Source organism: Fusarium tjaetaba (genome assembly GCF_013396195.1).
Source record: "Fusarium tjaetaba strain NRRL 66243 chromosome Unknown NRRL66243_c0000099, whole genome shotgun sequence".
Taxonomy (NCBI): domain Eukaryota; kingdom Fungi; phylum Ascomycota; class Sordariomycetes; order Hypocreales; family Nectriaceae; genus Fusarium; species Fusarium tjaetaba.
In genome coordinates this window covers 20-19,294 of record NW_023501295.1, presented here as the reverse complement: position 1 = coordinate 19,294, position 19,275 = coordinate 20, and the positions used below count along the sequence as shown (strand labels likewise).

Here is a 19,275-nt window from a genome sequence, read left to right as displayed (position 1 = left end):
CAGGAAGAGACCAGAAGAAGAGGGGAAGCGATCAGATGTCGATTCTATGGTTTGAATTTCTCTGTTTTTGGAAACCCCCTTGTAAGGCCGTTGATATTGACATCTCACTCAAAGACCAGGCAAACCACTTAGTGCACTATACTAAAGTCTTCACGCTGGCTAACTGCTACGGAGTTAAACGACTTACAGAAATCTCTTGCGGAAAACTCTTTTATAGGTTAATAGATTTATATAAAAAGGGCAGGGATTATACTAATATAGAAAAGCTAGTGTAATATACTTCTAAAGAACAAGTGCCAGATAAACTGAAAAATATAGTTATAGACTTCAGTGCTTGCGTGGTTGAGAACTTATAGGAGATTAAAAGGTTTCATAAGCTTCTGGAAAAGGATAGCATCTTGTCGAAAGCGCTTATTAGGGGGTTATTACGTAGACTGGCTGAGCGTCCTTCACGGCTCTGCTATAATCCTAGAAAAATATGTAGATAGACTTGCGATACTTAAGTATTTATATAAGAAGAGATAAAGAGGGATTAACGCATAACGCATTAGCTGAGATATAAGCCTATGACATTTCCTTATATCACTTGGAAAGATCTAATAGAGAAGGCGGCTAACTTGCCTATTCCATAGCAGCTTGATGGCCTAACAGCAAACCGATGATTGATCGCTGATCGCTAGTCTCTATGGCTTACGGTATGACCCTCGCTGGCACCGTTCTGGAGGTATAGCCACTAAGGTTCGGTTCGTTGGAAACAGGGGAGTCTATACAGTCCGCTATCAACAAACTCAAGCTGGAGGTGGCCTGTCGGCTTCTGGGCAGTGACATCGCGAAACACCCTGCACTTGTTGAGATATATCCGAACACTGGGATATCTAATTATATGTCGAGAGAGATGCAAGCAACCAGGAGGGATAGACGTCTCGTGAGCAGCGACTTGGACTAGTGCCGAAACTTAAATGGCTATCCTCTGCACTATCTCCAAACACAAGTCTAGTATAGTGCGTTTAAACGAGAATAGCTTCGTGCACGGTCCTGGGTCGTGAACTAATGCTTCTCCACCTTATATCGTTCAAGCTGTGAGGGACTCATTTATCTATCTTCCCTGCGGGTTACTGTTCCAGCTCATTGGAGTAGTGAGAAGTCTGGCGTGAATGAAGCCATGCTCTATCAATACATTAGACTGAGGCGTCCTGAGGAGCAGGACTGATTTCTGGGAAGGCGGGGATTCAGATGTAAACTGCGACCGCATGGGACATCCATGCTTCTTGATGTCTGCGGTCGCCAACCTTGCTGATCAGCAGCACGGCATGGAAAGTTGATGACGGACCAACGGCCTATTCTGAAATTAGAATCAAAGCCTGGATGCTAAAAATGCACCAAGTTTGTCTTATCATGCTAGCACGGAATTCCCTTAAAGTGAGTAGAGGGCCCTGTTACCTAAGGTACTTGGTGTGCGTTTACTGGATATCAATACACTATAGGGCAGTGTAAACACCCAACACGTACGAGATCACCCCCTCCCTCATCATTTTAGGGTTACAAATTAGGTAAAGGTGGATGACATCAGCCGATATTTAGTTGCTTGAGCTGCCACGTTGCACGTATAAAATCTGACCTTTTTATGTAATTCTGCCTTACCCCGCTCGCGTCGATAGGCTGACTTCTCAGTAATTAGGATTGTACATAACCGGGAAAATTTCCACTCAAGGCTTTTCTGCAGCGTTCTATCGTTAAAGAGCCCCAAATGAAACAGAAAGCAAAAGCCCTGCGGCCTACACTTAATTCCTCTAGTCTAAAATCAGGTTATAGACCTAAGACCAGTCGTAACAATTCTATTACAGTAAGTCACGGAGGCTATCTTTAACGTGCAACTTCAGAGCACGGCTAAATATTCCTAGACACCCTTATCCAATATGGAACAAGATCTATCAAGCTTTCAGTCTAACGTTATTGCCCTTCAGCCACACTCTTGTATTTATTGCCAGAAGCTGCTCATCCATAATGTGTCAACCTATGGTAGTATCACAGGCAAGTTTTCCTATACCGAAGTAGCAGAGATGGCCGCCTCGGGTTGCCTGCTCTTCCAGACTTTACAAACAAAGTTCGACCGTATCTCGTATCCAGCTTGCCGAACACGTCATGACTTGACTTTAAAGCCACGAACTTGGAGTGATGGTACATTGTGGGGCCTAACCTTCACGTGGGAAATGAAGCCAGAAGATCGTCAAATCAGGGGTTGCGAGGACGATGAAGAAGAGAATATGTTTTTCGCTTTTGCCCCAGAAGGTGACGAAGAATCCTAACCAACATGGAACAAGATAACGACCGTTCATGCTTACTAAATCAATAGATAATCCTGCTCAGGAATTCGTTGAGGCTTCGCCTTTCAATCTGCATCCTGGCTCGGCTGAAAGCCTCGCATGGATAAAAAAGCGATTTCAGAGATGCCAACGCGGTCATGCCAAATGCGAAAAACAAGCCAGAGAGAATCGACAAAACTTAGCTATGCCGAAGAGACTACTGGATGTAGGTCAACTCAGTGACCCCTTCATCAGGTTGCGATGCCAGAGTATCCTTTGCTATTGCCAGTTATGTATGGGGCAGCGGCTTGAAAGAGGAAGCTATACAGCGAGCTAAAACGACCGAGGAAAACATAGGCTACAGAATGGCTTCTGGAATCGAAGTCACAGGCCTACCTAAGAGCATTCAGGACCTCATCGAAGTCACGCGACAGATCGATTTTCGATACCTTTGGCTGGATGCTTTCTGCATCGTCCAAGATGACGAGGACGATAAAAACAATCAATTTGACTCAATTGTAGACTTTTACAAGCAAGCAGACGTTCTAATTTCAGCCGCAGGTGCTTCGGACTGTGACGAGGGATTTCTACAATCCAGAACAGTTGATCGGTGTTACGGCTCGATCTTTGAGTTACCTTACGAATGGAAAATTGATGACCGCGAGACTCAAGGATTCTTGCTCTTATCGGAAATGGACTTGAACGGTTCGACTGACAATGATCCTGTGCATAACAGAATTTGGACATTTCAGGAACATCTCGTGTCATCGCGGATCATCAGCTTTGGCTCTCGACAGATCAAGTGGTCATGTCAGCAAGAAAAGAGTTTTGTCGATGGTGGCAATTATTACGGAATGCAAGATGATCTTGAGGATAACCTCAACAAAGCATTTTCCCCATCTCGATATTCCTCCAAGACTTTTATGGAAAAAGACTTCAGGGTTTGGAGTTGGATGGTGATCGTTGAGGAATATTCAAAGCGTGACTACTCCCGTCTGGAAGACAGGATCCCGGCGTTCTATGAAGCCATGTCACTTTTAGCACCCCGCATGGGCTGGACAAGAGATCAGTGTGTTTATGGGATATGGAAAACTGACGCCAGCCGTCAACTTCTGTGGAAGAAAGACGAGACTCTGAGTACTCAAGAGTTTGAGGAACTCCAAGCTTCTGCAAAGGATGGACAACTTGGACCATCGTGGTCTTGGGCGACATTACCTGGCGGAGTTATCTATGATATCCGCTCACAGCTTCGCAAACTGGGCGATACTAATCCGACAATCGAATTCCAGGAGATTGATGGTCAACCACCATGGCTCACGATAGAGGCTTTTGTTCGGGAAGCTGACTGGATTGAGAATTATGCAGTCGAAGGACCAGCCGAGGATGTACTGCTCTTTAACGTTGATCTGGATGTTGAAACGCCACCACAGCCAGTACTTTTGCTTGATTTGTCCAGATCCCGTGCATCACCATTCAGTATGGGGTTGGTTCTAGTAAAGGTTGCAGGATATCTGATGCGTTTTCAAAGGTGTGGCCGCTTTGAGGCTATTGAAGATAACCCAAATGGATCGCCTGTTCTCTTCTCAAATAAAGCTAGATCATTCAAGACAATTACAATAATCTAGTTTATAATCTAAATATTCTATTATAGGAATTTTATTTTACACTTTACAACTTGTCTATATAATATATCTGTCTTAATATTTAAAGATTATATTGCTGCCTAGTAGTCTTATTTACATTTAATAGATTATACCTTACATTATAGGTTAACTTACTATCTTTATAGAGCACTCTTAATACCAATAGTATGCTCTAGGTCTAAGTTAGTTACTGTAATTCTAGCTAAAAATACCTACTTAGGGCAAAGGAACCTAGTTTAATATTAATATAAGTTACACTCTCTTAAGCATTATAATCCTCTTATATACAGTATTACAGGGTAGTAACCCTAGATTAGGCTCTGGTAGCTAGATAAGACTCTATTTACATATACAGCATTATAACATTTTTATAATACTAAGCGTAAACTGAAATTTAGACATATAGTGACACGATCAGGCAATAAACGTAAATATCTACACAGGGCTCGCTAACTGTTTATACTTCTTAAAAATTACCAAGCTATTTCCAAAGCCTCTGAAAAAATGAACCTAGGGACAACATCCATGACCTCGGCGTCTTGGCTTTAGGTTTACTTCTTAAATATAAAGATCTCAACATTATATTCGTCGATGCTAACAAGCTCGCAACTAAGGCTTAAAATAGCAGGCTATAGAAAGTCGTTAGATATGAGTAATAGTATTTTAAGCTAAATTTTCTATTCTTTTAATAAAAGTAGTAGTTTTAACCCCCATAACAGTAGCAAAGTTATATTAGTTTATAAGGTCCTTCTTTTCTACAATCTTATCGTAAAGACCTAACATGCTTGCACATTCGATTCATTCTCTTGATAAGTAGTTATCATAGGACTACACTCAGCTGTATATTGACCATGGTTGGGGAAAGTCATCCAATTTTAACTCTTGGATCTTACTCTCTGCTATAACCAACAAAGGATCGATGAAACTCTTTAAAGAACAGCTGTGTTGAACAAGCTTCTTGGGCACCTCTTCGTTCTTATCATGAGCTGAACTACACGGATCGCTTGTTTGAGGCACGGCCCTTCCCCCAAAAATTTCCCCAGAAGGAGCTGCGGGGGTAGACGTAGGCTGCGGTGCTCTCATTCTACTAAAAGGTCCACCGGTTGTTGGGGGCGTAGTTGATGAAGTGCCGAAAGGCCTAGAGTCAGCTATAGGAGCACCAAATGGACGTGGGTCAGAGGTGTTTCGAGCGGTAGCGGCGGCACCGAAACCAGAGAGACCAGACCCAAAAGGGCTTGAAATTGGTTGAGTAGTAGCAGTATTCGACTGGGAAGCAGGTAACGATGTAGGCTGCTCATGTAGTAGCCATTCATGTGAATGTTTTCCTGCGAGGCTCCCTGTTACCGAACTGTAATAGATCAATGGCTGCATGTCGCGCAGAGAACTGATAATAGAGTCGAGTCTCAGGGAGTAAAAGGGAGATTCGGGTCGTGGGTATAGGCAGTTTGCTATCATGACTTGTAGCAAAGATCCTAGGAGCAAAGCTCTACAACCTTCACTACATCCCACCTTCCGCTGAAGAAGGTCATCGTGAATCTCATATAATCCATCAATTAGGTACTGCAGGACCTCTGTTCTGCTTTTTTCAATGCACCCTATATTTGTAAGCATCTTTGTAAGTATAAGCTATCACGCACAACGGCCACATACTTGGAATATCTGCGCGGATTGGTAGATCAAATGTAGGCATGCCCTGGCAGGTATACCGAGCAGCTCGTTGTATACACCTTTGAAAGAGGTCTTTATCCGCGAACACAAAAGAAACGAGAATAAGCTGTGCCAGTGACTTATCCATTCTTTCGGGTAGTGTAGCAAAGCGCACACGGTATGTCAAAAGCCACATCTCAGTGCAGAACGAAAGTGCATCATAGCACTCTAGATCATCAACAATAGAGGCGATTTTTGATAGAAGATCTAATTCGACACTTAGAGGAACTCCGCGGGCTTTTCCGTGTATAATTCTTAAGACCAATTCAAAGGCTTGCATATCAAAAACATCCCCAAAGTTCCAATGATAAAGACCATCGTCTTGTTTTGAAGCTTCTTTGAAGGTGCTTGAGAAAAGCTTGGAAGCACGACGCGATGCAAGTGTCAGGTGCTTCTGTGAGCAGAGAAATTGTTTCTCGATGAATGTTGGTGACTCGGTAGTGCCAGCAGGTTCGGTGGGTTCTTTGGAGGGAGGAGGGTCCTGCTTGGTTGCAAGGATGACTAGAGTGTCGCCATTGGGGTCGATTGCAACGCGAGTATTTGACATGTTCGCTTGGTTGAAATAGTGGTGGGTAAAAGTGGTAGTATTGGCATGAAACAAAGAATAAAGCTGAGCTTCGTCCTGGGAAAAGTCCTCCCCCTTTTGAAGTGCAGCTCATCTGTTAGAGATCAGGTTCTATATTTATCCGCCAATCATGCGGTGCATTGAAATGGTGATGGCGCGTCTTGAGCCAATAGAAAACTGAAATCACAGTTGACACAGCGGCTACAGAGCACCAAACAACTATGAACCGAACAGCCATTCTTGGAAGATTGGGGGGTCTGATCAGCAGATGACTTTACTGCAGTGAGAGGGAGAGCGATTTCTCAGAGGCTCTTGAGTAAGTATTGTATAAAGCACCATGAGAATTCTAGCTCTGATGAGAAGGACTTGAATGAAGTTGGCGGTTCAATGGACCTAGCCAATCACGCAGTAGATTTAACCAGACCAATTAGAGAGGATTGTGACTCTTAAGATGGCAGCCAAGCGCGATAAGATAAAGGTATCGCGCTAAGATAAGCGTTATCTGGATGATGCACGTGCGATAAGATATGGATCATCTTAAGATGTCGGCGTACGGGCCACAACAAGAGTCAACTGGGCTTGTGGCCTGTGCATAATCAGAGTCAGCCATGTTTTTTTAGTAGCTTCGCCAACAGGATAGCCATGCAATTGTGAATTTATACATGGTCAAGAGAAAGTGGAGGAGGTTATGCTCGCACTCAATTGCATATTCTTGCTGCTTTATCAGGTGACCCAATTCAAAAGACCTTATCACAAGCTATCAAAATTCCAAGAAAGTTGCCACGGATCTTACGAGGCCTTCACTAATGTTTAGGGTGCAACATGGCATTGACGTGTAAGCAGTAGTTGCAAGATCGTGCCCAAAGCGTTTCGTCTATCCTGTGGGAGATTACACGTGGCCTTATTCTCTAAATAAAAGCACTCACCCGAGTCACGTCTGGCCAGGCGACCCTTATCCTCAGATTGACCTTAACGCCTATATATATATATCTGCTTCGATCCGGGCTCATCGCATATGCTTTTTCCACCTCTAAATAGGCTGCCAGACCATTGAACCAGTTCACCAGATAGCCCTTCGTACATATCCTTTGCAACTTCACAGCAATAGTCCCTGCTTCAATATACAGGATATAAACCCAACCCTCGGCCTATGAATCAGCTTGAAAACTACCTACCAGGTCGAATGCCAATAACAAACTTCAAAAAACTGAACGAGAAATAGAGTCGGGTTCTTCAGACAAGATCGAAGCTACGATATCGGACTTCAAACACATGAACTCCGGGGCCCGGATTTGAGTGATGGGGACTTGGCAGACCTGGACTTCACGGACATGGACCTTAGAGACTAAAAACGGTTCTCAGGCACATCGCTTATGCCTGGGAGGAAGCAATGACACACGTCGGGCCATTGGCGGACTGTGAATGCCAGGTGTGGTCTACTGCGCTATCTTAAAACACACTTCTGGGGCTCGTCAGGAGACTTATGTGATGATAGCCGATAGTATTGCCAGATTTCGTGCGCGGCGCTAACCAGAATCTGAGCTCAGAGGATCGGGGTTCCATCTCCTCAACTTGGGGTGAACATTGAAGCTTTAGATAGCAGTCTAAAGGAGTTCAGGATCGCTACCCCAGAGGCGAAAAGGTAAAACAATACATACATTCAACTAGCCTGTTACTGGTGCCCAAAGCAATTGACTTGCGAGCTCGACTTTGGCAAGCGTTCTCAACCTTGAGAAGGTGATCCTTGGGGATAGTTCAACGCAGTTCATATGCTCGGAGTTCAAGGCTTCACAATTCAGTTCAGGCAGCAGATAAATAACAGGGGGGATAAAGAGTGAGGGTCGCTTGGGCGTGTCACAATTGAAAGGACAAGCGAACCGCAGAATTACTCTCGAGGATACCGTCTGGTGATAACAACTTCGTGAGCCCAGCTGGTAACAGTACGTACCAGAAGTGAATTCGCTCATTTCCACAACGACTTCCAGTCTGTTTGTCTGCTCGATTCCGGTGACTTTAAGATCAGTGATAATTCATTCAAGTCGTCGCTGTTCCGCTTCAAGCATGTCCATTGCATTCTGAGGTGCTGAATTCACTCCCAGTGGCTTACGGCCCAGCTCTCCTATGGTTCTTCGCGTCGCCTCAATACGCCAGCAACTACATCACGCATATCTACTCAGCCTGGTACCCGCTATCAGATATATACAGAAGAATCTCAGAGCCGTCCAAAAGCATCGCCTTAGGAAACCAGTGACGATCACAGATTCCTAGACATCGAGTGGGGCACACAATTACTTTTATTGACGGTTAGATAGATAACATAGCTGCCTTAGACAAACGACGATACCATTGCATCTCGCTGTTTTGAGACAGACCACGTACTGTGCGGCGGGTGCAAGGCGATCCTGAGGGCCTATATTGTACTCAAGGATCCCTTCACACGCTTGCACGAGAACATATAGTGTCGAAAGTGCCTCTAAGTGAGTGTATCTCTGCTTAAATCAGTCAAAATCCCGGTGCATAGTAGCATAAACCCATCTGATTCCATTACACTGGATGTTCGGGAATGGTGATGCTCATACTAGGTTTCCGGTAAATGGGTTCCGACCTTCGGAGTTTTGGATATTGGTACGGATGGTGGGATAGTATGGGATGCAGATCTGCCTGTCATACCTTGTTCAGAGACTGGCCAGCCTGGTATGCTTATTCAGTTCAAATACGGTCTTGTAGAGTAACTCATCAAGCCCGCTCGACTACACAAGGATAGTCAAGGTAACTACCCAAGACCTTGAGCACCATCTCGAGAGACTACCTCAAAGCCACAAACGATTCCCTCGTCAAGCAGCAGGCCCGTATTGGCAATCAAGAACTGCGATTGTAGGTTCTTGAGAGTAGCGGGGCACAGATTTCGTCTATACCGGATGGCTGATTTGCAGGCTTGAACTACCCGGAATGGAGAAATACAGGATGGAATCCCGAACGCTTTCACTCCGTAGATGGAACGGATGCTGCTAGAGGTAATTGATACCTTGGTATTGAAGCAGTATCGCGATGAATTGATGCGTTGATTTTGTACCTTGAACCTACGGTTCCAGTAACGGCTCTCCAGTGCAACCTCCTTTCCGGTGGAAGTGGGCATGACCAAATGAATCTAAGAATATCAAAGAAGAGAAGCAATCTCGTAGAGAAAAGAACAGCTCGCGATTCTAAAGCACCACTGAGCATACATCATCAGATGCCGTTCTTGTTGTCGAGTATCTTACGATCGGCATGGACAGTAACCAAAGGTTGTTGATGTCGCATGAACCGTCTGTAATGCAGCAGTTGCACTCTACATATAGCACTTTAAGATAGCAGTCGAAACTTGAACATCCATTGCTACATTCCATACGTCGTGCCACCCTAACTGGTTGAGCCGCGTGATGGAGAACCGAAAAGCGTAACCCCCTATACTGAATTTCTCAGCAAGATTCCTCGGGTGCAGCGTTGTATTGACTGAATATTTGCTTCCTTCTGATAGGCTTAAATTCCAACAGGCGCCTGCTGGCTGGGGGTAATTGTGCAATGTGGTCTCTACGAAAAGGACTAGGCCCACGCGTGACTTTACCTAGTGATCTAGATACTTTCATCAGATTTATGTAGAGTGTACATTGCTATGGCAGACTCTGGATCCCTTCATGCTTGAGGCAGAATTACACAAAGGGAGCCTTTAGTAATTATCTGCTGTTGCAATCTCACCCTCCGTTCGAGCCTTCAACCTTAGGTCCTTGAGATTCTCCATCGCAAGACTTCTACAGAGATAATCCGGCTGTAAAGTCACGGGCAGAAGGGCTTGGGGTTTAATACCGCTATATCAGGTAAACAGGCCGAGACTGATCGTAGATGTCACCCTTCTGGCAATGAAGGATGCCCTTGAGGCTTGATCTTCTGGCCCGCGTGCAGCTTATGCCATATGATTTGGCATAATAAAGAAATACCCGGCTGCGCTTTACTATTCGCTACCTTGGCCAGATGCTTCCGTGCCCTACCATCACTCCCTTGCTTAGGACATCTACATTGCGAGCACGATATGTCCTTTTCAGTTGGGTGTTGTAGGTAAGAATCAGGATAAACCCAGATGACCTCGCATCGGAAGTCTAGGACTAGGAAACATCCATGTAACCATATCCAACCTGGCGGTCCGGCTCTCTCCTCTGTTGCGACATAGCCTCCTACCGAAGCATATATACTGAGTTAGTGGAACTAGGGCCAGAAGCTATATATCCTGGCTAAACGCTGAAATGAGCCGGGGCTTCGGTGCTGAAGAAGTGTGAGCGCTGCTTTGCAGGCAACACAGATCCAGTAGTGTATTAAAAAAGAATCAGGGGAAAGATCGCCGTCAAAGAAGTAATGCGAGAGTTCAGTGCAGAGTTCATGTTCGATTAGACAGAGAAGCGGGTCGTGTTTAACAAAGTTGAGCGAGATGGCTGTTGCAGCAAATCAATCTCAAGCGCTCAATATTGTCGACTCCCTTGTGTCGAAGCTTTTGAACGAAGGATCAGGAACCTGCCACCACGACTCCGGCCATTAGCTGGGCCAAAAGATGTTCCAATGGATGAGATCTATAGACCCATTTAGCTCTAGATGTCTGCGTATGTACCGTCCCCGTAATCTCGGCTCAGTTTCTTGCTCCGGGACTTGGCGTTCAGGCGCCAATATGTACATGGGCTATGAATTAGAGAATATAGGAGACGTACGGCATCTTCTTACAGCCGCCGTGCTTTGATTGATGCGCTAATTTCGGAGTGGTCGACCAGTCGGTTTATGTAGTTTCTCTGCTAATTCAGATCAACCAGTCAAAGGCTGGGATACCAGGGCGTAGGCACATGTTAAAGCTGTTGTCAGATTGTTCGTATACGCGGCAACAATCTCGGGTGCCAGCGGTAGGTCGGGGTGCAGTGGCAGTGATAGAAACCAAGGAACCTGTTCAGCGGGCTACGGTATCGTACTCGTGTTAGGCGAATGGAGCGAGCACCAGGTATTTCTTAACACGCGCATGATCGATGTTCTGCTGGCAACTTATTATGCCCATAGGCCAGTCAGCCCAGTACTCCGTCGTGCAGTGAGACGAGCACCATCAGAGATCAGCGGTGCGTTGTGTGTACTGTCTGATACCAGCTAGAACTTGAGTAAAGTGCCCGAGATCAAGACCCTAAGGCTTATATTATATCGGTTCATGGCTATGCCTAATTCGACTCGTCGTATTTAAGAGATTTATCTGTAGTATTGAAAGCGTATGTAGTGTATCAATGCTGCTTTGCTGATTTATGTCGTGACCTCTGCTTGGAGTGAGACGTGCGAACCATGTAAGGAATGGTAGGTCGGTTCGCATTGCTGTGATATTGTCGGTCGCGCCATGTACTTTGCTGTACCAGGAGTTAACATGGAGAATCCGAGCTTCGCATAATTTCGGGGGTTATCGCAAATAGAACTTTCAAGGTCATGAGTATCGAGCGGCGGGTAATCGCTATGCTTAAGGTTGAGGTCCGAGATGCGCTCCCTGCTTCAATTGGCGGAGATGAAATGGCTGCGGTGCTGACTGCCGGGGTAGCGCTGTAAACATAAACAACTCGTGCGATCATTTACTTTCTCCAGAAATAAAATACAGCGCCTTCACTAGGTGGAGCCCTGTAACCAGTCTGCTCCCACGAACAATTCCTTGCTCCCGCGGTAGAGCTCTCACTGCTTCACCCACTCATCTGATCCCGCGACTAAGCATGTCCCCTGTAACCGCGCCCGTCTCAGGTCGCTGAGACGAATAATCCAAGTTCAGATTGCAGGCTATTGGCAAAGTCATAGCCTTTTTGGGCTCGCACTGCCAACAGCTGTTCAACTCCCACGTCATCAATCACGGCTCCACCTGCTTATGTCATCCACCAAACCTTTTGATCGCGACCTCAACAAAGAACGAAGCCAAGTTTGACACGATTTTTACATTACCTTGACTTTTTGTCGCAAGAGGCAATACTCAAATAAATTCTCTTCTCAGTGTCGCAGCAATGCCGTCTCGACAAGTCAAGTTCCCCACCTTGGAGGAGTAGCGATCCGCCCAGGATGAGGCCCCAATATCCCGACTCGCAGCGCGCAACATCCTCGTCAATCTCAGCAGCGATCAAATCCGCCAACTCCGGCTGTACAGTCTCCTAGAAATCGAGGAAGCGTCGCAAGACATCAAAACCGCCGACGCCACTCTGCAAACTCTCCAGCACCAACAGGCTGCTGTTCCCCAGAACGAACCTCGACCTTCAGCTATGAAAACCATAGTCAACGCCCTCGTCGCGATCCTCGCCCTCTTCCTCGCTCTTTTCGGCTTTTGCATTAGCGATGCTCCGACCGATGAGGATACGAAATCAGCTGAGGCTGTGAAGAAGGTTTCGCTTGAGCGCAAGAAGGCTGAGAAGAGGATCAAGCGTGCGGGGGCGCATATGCGTGCTCTTGATCGACTGGTTGAGGCGCAGGAACTTGATATCGGTGATAACGGGACGGGAAGCTGGGAGATGGTTCAGAGGTGGAATGATGCGCGGAGTGATTAGTGCTGGTTGGCTGTTTGATTGAGGTCTCTTGATTGATCGCATCTGAATGAAGGAACGAAGAAATGAATAATGTCACGCCTGTTAAAATACATACAGCTGAATGGAAAAACACCTTGCATTGCCTTGACCACTGTGGTGGCTTCCGTGATGCCAGATGAAATTGTGATAAAATGAGGAGACTGGCCATTGAAAAACGTTGATTATAATTTTTTCTAATCTGTATTCCAGCGTCGCATTCTCACCTGTTTGCTGCAAGTGGTGTACTTCTCACGTGGTGACCTCTGTGTCACCTCTGACCGCCAGCGCGTTGCATCGCGTCATTGGAGCTGAGTTCGAAAGATCCAGCCACATCTCGCAACATTGATCTGCATTAGTTTGCACACAAAATGCCTAACAAGACTCTAGGGTATCTTGAGACAAGAGAGTCTGGCTCGTGCCTCTCTTCTTCGGGGTGCTTCTACAGACTACATTAGCATACAGAACTACAGACTCAGAGCTCTTGCAGCGCCTATTATCCGATCGATCATACGAAGCCGACTGCGCGATTCGCATAATATTTGAGCATTACTCAATTGAGGAAAACAAGGCTGTCTTTATTAAAGCTGGATCCTTTAGTGTGTTGAACCTGCGTTCTGCAGAGCATCATGTAATATGAGCTCGCATGTCGGGGCCTTGACTTTAGACGAAAAGGTGTCATGTCGGTTGGCACAATAAGTCTTTAGAAGAAAAAGAGCACAGATTACAATCTGATGCTTTCACATGTTGCGCAATACATAGGGCAGGTTTTTGACGTCCCTCATCCTGTGTTAACTCACGAAGTCAAGTCGCGCCTAGAAGTGATTTTGGCATTTTCTAAATACTTAGCAATCAGGGCAAGATGAAAATCAACTGTGCAATCAGTCAAATGCATAGTGATTTGGACTTCAGTCACGGCCCTGACGACTACAGCCATGACATTATTCATAGCATCGCAGGTTGACCACGTACCAAAGCTGTCTAGCTCTATTCAGCCTTTAATATGCGGGGCAGGTCGGGGAGATCGAAGCCAGAGCCGAGAGACAATCCATCCCTGTCCCGCCATGTCATGTTGTGGGGGTAGCGTCCTCAAGCAGACACTGACAGATACAGATGCCAGGCACGGTTTTTTGGTAGGTCGCTGAAATTTCCATCTGGATTAACCCGAAGATGCGTCATGTAGCTGCCTCAGCGTGGTCTGGATCAATATATAAAAATGGGAGGCTTACCGCCTTTTTGTTCCTTCAATCAGCGCCAGTAATAAGCTTACTCTTACTCTCGCCGACGCATCTCTTCCAGCAATTCCCGCTCTTTTCTACGCCCGCTATCGATCACATTAGCAGCCATGATGCCGCGTGCCAGCGCCCCAGAACTTCGCCCACGCGCTCCATGCCCTCTTCATCCCCAACCCGAACGCCAGGGTGATCAAATCTCCAACAGCCCGCCGGGATTCAATGGTCTCGATGGTTAGGCACCCTCAGGACCAGAAGTCCCGGCATGTGTAGGCCAACAATTTATTGTACATCTACAGCTATCTGTTCAAGTTCAAGCGCAGCTGTGTAACTTGAAACTCGCCTACAACCTCTTGAGTCTTCCGCAAAAGCCGGTTGCAGTGATCAAGATGATGCTTCAGAGCAGTGAGCACGATGAGAACGTCGCTCCCGTGTTTGCCTTCCAGCCAGAACCCCAAGTATTGCATGCTGGATATGACGTCCACCGCAAGTCCACCTCATCTCACCCTCAAATCAAGATTGCTACTTGATCAGCAGAGACATACACCCCCCATAACTGCCTCATAGCACGCTGCGACCACATGTTCGCCGTCATAATCTGTGAACCTAAGATTCCAAGAATGTAACATCAATTTGACTACATCGTTTTTTACCCGCCAGGAAATCTCTGTATCACATTCATAGCCCTCTTGAGGGCATCGTATGCTTGCAACTTAAGATGTACCTCTGGATAAACTTCTTACTCACGGCCTGAAACGGCTTATAGATTCGCACCAAGGAGTTCCGGCTCGACCTTTTTGATCAACTGCATCTCAGGCTTCTCCTTACCATCATCAGTGCTTCAGCACCATGTATTTCCAGTCTCGGTATACCGGCCTGCGGGATCTCGCTTTCGCACAGTCAGGCGTTTTAGTTACATATCTTGAGCATGTTCTTATGAGGCTGCCATTCTTCCAACAAAGATGTAGTCCTTCCCTGTAGTCTACGGCTGAAATAAGCACCTAAGATACAGGAACGATGGATGGCATGACTCTGTTCTCAGGCAGTAAGACATGATCAATAGGAAACGAGGTATAAACGTGGGATGACTGATATTTTAATAATGTAGCAAGCACTTTTGTTAGCTAATAGAGTACTCTACTGAGATCTATATACTTCTTCTGATCGAACATTCAGTCTTGCGCTTAGAATCTCACTTGGAAAACAAATCTCTCTTTTCCATCATCAGGATCCTGACTCTACGGATATCCGATCCCGGTATGCCGATATTTGGATCGCCTTGGATGTTGGGTCATGCAGCTGAAATACCGCTTCTGGGAATGCAGTCAACCCCAAATACGAGAGAATCAAGATTAAATTAAATTAGATCAGAAGCCATAGTGACGAGTTCTAACCCGCAGTAATAACAGGCATGATAACGCCAGAGACCCAGGAAGTTCTGCATCGCGATTGTCAGCCATCTCGCAATTCCGATCGCGTAATTCCTACGCGGAGTTACCATACCCGGATAAGCACCTAGCCTATGTTGTATCTCAAACAAATGGAGTACAGATACTTGCAGAATGAACCAAAGCAAAGAAAGGGTCTATTTTCTGCAGCACCTTTGCGTCCTTTTCTCACATACTGACACGAAGCAAAGCCGCATTTCCGAGCGTCGGAGTTGCTAGATCTGGGCTTTGAGCCAGTACTTGATGGCTTTTGGCCCGCCCTTATTGACAATCAAGCCTCTGGTTCTGGCCTCTGATAAGGTAGAGCGACTCTTTGCTCATATATAAGGTACAGAGGATGGTCTTCAGGAGCACACTGCAGATGGATTTAAAGAGAAAGACATTCGCTAATGACCGCTGATTCAAGGCGAGATGATGCATGGCGCAGAAAACTACTTCGCTACTAATCAGTGCGGTTTGTTAGGTACCCTCAAGAGGCAAGAAAGCACCGAACCTTAATACAAGGTATTAAAATAAACTTAGTAAAGACCTCCCTAAACTTAGGCTAGATTTACTTAAATTATATTTATCACTAAAGGTTAAGGTCTTTAGTTTTCTTTCCTCCCCTAGGGTGCAAGTAATCTCAGCCATGTTTTCGCATACAGCGGTCCATAACTATCATGCTGATAAAAAGTATCTCGAAGGCGGGGATCAATATATATTTGAGGGCCATTGTTAAGTCGAATGACATGAGTAGCGGTTCTGTTTCAGTAGTCTGCCGTTGTTCACACTACAGAACACATCACTGTAACCAAACTCTGGAAAAGGGCAGCTAGCGCTGCGATTTTGAAGTCTCCTGTTCAAAGTGGGCGCAATTACGACCAAGGCGGGTGTGGGTACTGCAGCCAGGTCTGACTCCATCGCATTTGAGTTTGCGCTTCTGATATATCATACATGCCAGTCGTTTTGGCTTGGGAACGATTGCATTATCCACTTCGTCATCCCGCGTGGCCTGCCGGAGGTCGGTAGCTCAGCTTTATCTTAAGAGTCCTGGGAAAGGAACCAGCTAATGCTAGATGTTTTCTGGCATCGGTCCCAGTTGTTTTCAACACCGGAGACACTGATATTATGGGATAAGAATGAGTGTATGAAGTCGGTGTACGCGAGCAGCCATATTGTAAACATGTTACCTAAAAAGATAAAATAAATACTATATAAGAGAAAGCTAGGCCCAGTAGAACATAAGTATAAAACGTAGAAAAGAAGAAAATGTATAAAACGATCAAGCCAGATAGAATATAGCCATAATTCAAATGTTGAACAGAAGGGTTCCTTAGAGTTGACTCTGGCTGAGACCTCACGCTCTCTGCCGGCGGGGTGGGTTGCTTGGGGCGCGGCAGTGGCTCTGTGAGAAATTTATCTCTGTCCCTTACCGGCCTTACCCCAACGCGACCCGTTTGAAACTCCAAGGGCGTAAGAAGGACGCATTGATTGACATGCTCTTGCTTTGAGTTGCTAAATCGGGTGCGACACATCCAGAGGTCTGCAAGAAACCGATCAGGATGGGGGATCTTTGCCATTTCACCTTCTGGAATATGGACGATGAACTCTGGTTCCAAAACATTACATACAGCGACAGCCCAGTTATCATAATGCTGCAGATTATAATGTGCTAGGTCGTTTCGATACTGATGTGGTGCTACTGCTATTACCTGTAGCGGCGTAGGAATCCGAACATTCCTGGAATAGCCTGCATGGGGCGAATAGGCTCCATGGGAAGGCTGTACTGTATGCTAAAATAATGTTAAATAAGAAGGATTATAGTGTTTTTCTTGGATGAATGACTTACCTCGTATATGGTCCCAAGGATCGGTCGCTCAAAGATCTCATCGCGTTCCATATGATAAGGCGGATCCACCGAGACACGGCCAACATAATCTATGGACTGCTTTGTTTCGAACAGGATACCCAATTCCCTGAGGAGCATGAGAATCTTAGGATCAACTCCCATCCACATAGGAGGCCCCTCGATGATAACAACAATGTTCTTCCAAGGTGATGCAACCTGCTGTGCAAGTGCTGCAATAGAAGTGGAAATAAAGTTCCATTGGGTTGCGAAATCATCAAGCCACATGAAAGCATGTACTGGGATGTAGAATGCGATCTTGATCCGCCTCGGTGGTTGGAAGCGGCTTGGCTGAAGAATGTCCTGGAAGGCGAATTCTCGTCCCGGGAATGTCAATGCTGTGAAATGGGTGGTGGAATATACAACGTCGGACTTGCCAGAGAAAGGGTCTTGTTCCTCTGGCTTACTCCAACAGAAGCTCAGACTAAAGGCATTAAAGCATCGTGAAGGTACTGTAGACGGGGATGGGGGACGTTGCTCTGCCATGACTCCTGCTCGGCGCCGTCGTCTTAAGCAGATATCACGCCATTCTCCCTCCTTGCCTGTATAGTATGTTTCCACGTTTGTGATGCATTCCCATACTGAGAGTCTGTTCTCTTCGGCCACTTGATACTCGGAATGATTATTGTGGACATTGAAAGGCGTCAACTCCGAACCTGAAAGGTAAGCAGAGCCAGTACCTTCATCGTCTTCAATAATAGGAGATGGGACTCGTGTACTAGAACTTTTCCAATCAATAGATGCTCCGTCTAAGGCATTCTCAGTGTATGTCGTCATGTCTTCCAAGAATTTCTGCAGGATATAATCATCTTGATTTGACAGCCGTGCCTGGAGTTGGTTGATCTCTTCTAGAATTTGGGCCGTACCATCCTTTATAGCTGATGTATCATTCCGGATCTCTGCCGTGTCTACTTTTATCGCTTTAGCCGTATGCCTAGACAAGTCAGCCGATAACGTTAAGTCCACGAGGCCTGGATCGGCCTTACAGTGCAAGCATATCAAGAGCCAATTCCAGTGCCGCTTTATGAGCCTCTAAGTTTGAGCGCAATTTCGCCACGTCTCCTTGGCCATTGATAGCCCACCCGGCCTTGGCCCTCAGTCGATTGTTGCAATATTTTGTAATACAGCCTTGTAACTCAATGACGACTGAATGGCAGTTGGCCAAAATACCTGAAACATGATATGCAAGAGTGGCGGGGAATGTTTTATCCTCATCAATCGCATCTTTGATGAGTTCAAGGACTGTCTGCAGGGACAAGAGCTCTCGTGCTACTCGATCTAGGTCACTGCGAGCTTCGCGACAAGTTCGCACAAAGCTGTTGATGGATAAAGACAGAGTGCCGATAGTCGAGATTAGACCTATGCAGCCTGTGGTAATCGACAGAGGATCCATGTTTGATACGAGATGTTTGTTGCCAATTTATTCACAGCTTGTAAATGAGGGGTATTGGCGTTGATTTTCAGCTGACAAGGTTGACACAACACCTGATTGGCTGCGGGCTGATAGGCATTCTCCTAGTAATCAGGGCTCACCCATCTTATCAACACTAAAGGCGTTTGCACTAAGCTCAAGAGAGTTAATATCAGGTTGAATCGTGCATGGACCACAAGCCCTTTCAACTCTTCTTATGGCCTATATTCGATCATCCTTTATGTTATGACCCTAGCGGTTATATTATATGTATATAAGGACCCTACAAATTTCAACTAATGCCTTTATAATATCCTAAACTGACATTTAGAATGCATAGCCTATATTAGACTAATCCCTAGAGGACTAACTAATATTAGACTAATATCGCTCTAGGAATAACTTACTCTAGGACTTATAATAACCTTATATCCTATTATTCCTATATAAACACCCTAAGTATATAGAACATACTTTTTAGCACTTTTATAGATTCT

The 19,275-nt window shown here is 45.7% G+C and overlaps 5 protein-coding genes across 5 annotated transcripts; 3 read left to right on the top strand and 2 right to left on the bottom strand.

Moving 5' to 3' along the window:
* Positions 1-2,668: 2,668 nt before the first annotated feature.
* FTJAE_5232 (uncharacterized protein) lies at positions 2,669-3,928 on the top strand (the record flags this gene model as incomplete). The annotated part of the gene is made up of 1 exon (XM_037351718.1): positions 2,669-3,928. One exon carries the CDS (start codon positions 2,669-2,671, stop codon positions 3,926-3,928), a length of 1,260 nt encoding a protein of 419 aa, XP_037207670.1.
* Positions 3,929-4,555: 627 nt separating this feature from the next.
* Positions 4,556-6,200, bottom strand: FTJAE_5231 (uncharacterized protein; the record flags this gene model as incomplete). Its single annotated transcript, XM_037351717.1, has 3 exons — positions 4,556-4,575; positions 4,840-5,541; positions 5,597-6,200. 3 exons carry the CDS (start codon positions 6,198-6,200, stop codon positions 4,556-4,558), a joined length of 1,326 nt encoding a protein of 441 aa, XP_037207669.1.
* Positions 6,201-12,308: 6,108 nt separating this feature from the next.
* FTJAE_5230 (uncharacterized protein) lies at positions 12,309-12,787 on the top strand (the record flags this gene model as incomplete). The annotated part of the gene is made up of 2 exons (XM_037351716.1): positions 12,309-12,349; positions 12,394-12,787. 2 exons carry the CDS (start codon positions 12,309-12,311, stop codon positions 12,785-12,787), a joined length of 435 nt encoding a protein of 144 aa, XP_037207668.1.
* Positions 12,788-14,147: 1,360 nt separating this feature from the next.
* Positions 14,148-14,564, top strand: FTJAE_5229 (uncharacterized protein; the record flags this gene model as incomplete). Its single annotated transcript, XM_037351714.1, has 2 exons — positions 14,148-14,268; positions 14,347-14,564. 2 exons carry the CDS (start codon positions 14,148-14,150, stop codon positions 14,562-14,564), a joined length of 339 nt encoding a protein of 112 aa, XP_037207667.1.
* A 1,729-nt stretch (positions 14,565-16,293) lies between these two features.
* FTJAE_5228 (uncharacterized protein) lies at positions 16,294-18,760 on the bottom strand (the record flags this gene model as incomplete). Its single annotated transcript, XM_037351713.1, has 5 exons — positions 16,294-16,473; positions 16,904-17,116; positions 17,174-17,254; positions 17,311-18,301; positions 18,354-18,760. The coding sequence occupies 5 exons, from the start codon at positions 18,758-18,760 to the stop codon at positions 16,294-16,296; spliced, it is 1,872 nt and encodes a 623-aa protein (XP_037207666.1).
* Positions 18,761-19,275: the final 515 nt, after the last annotated feature.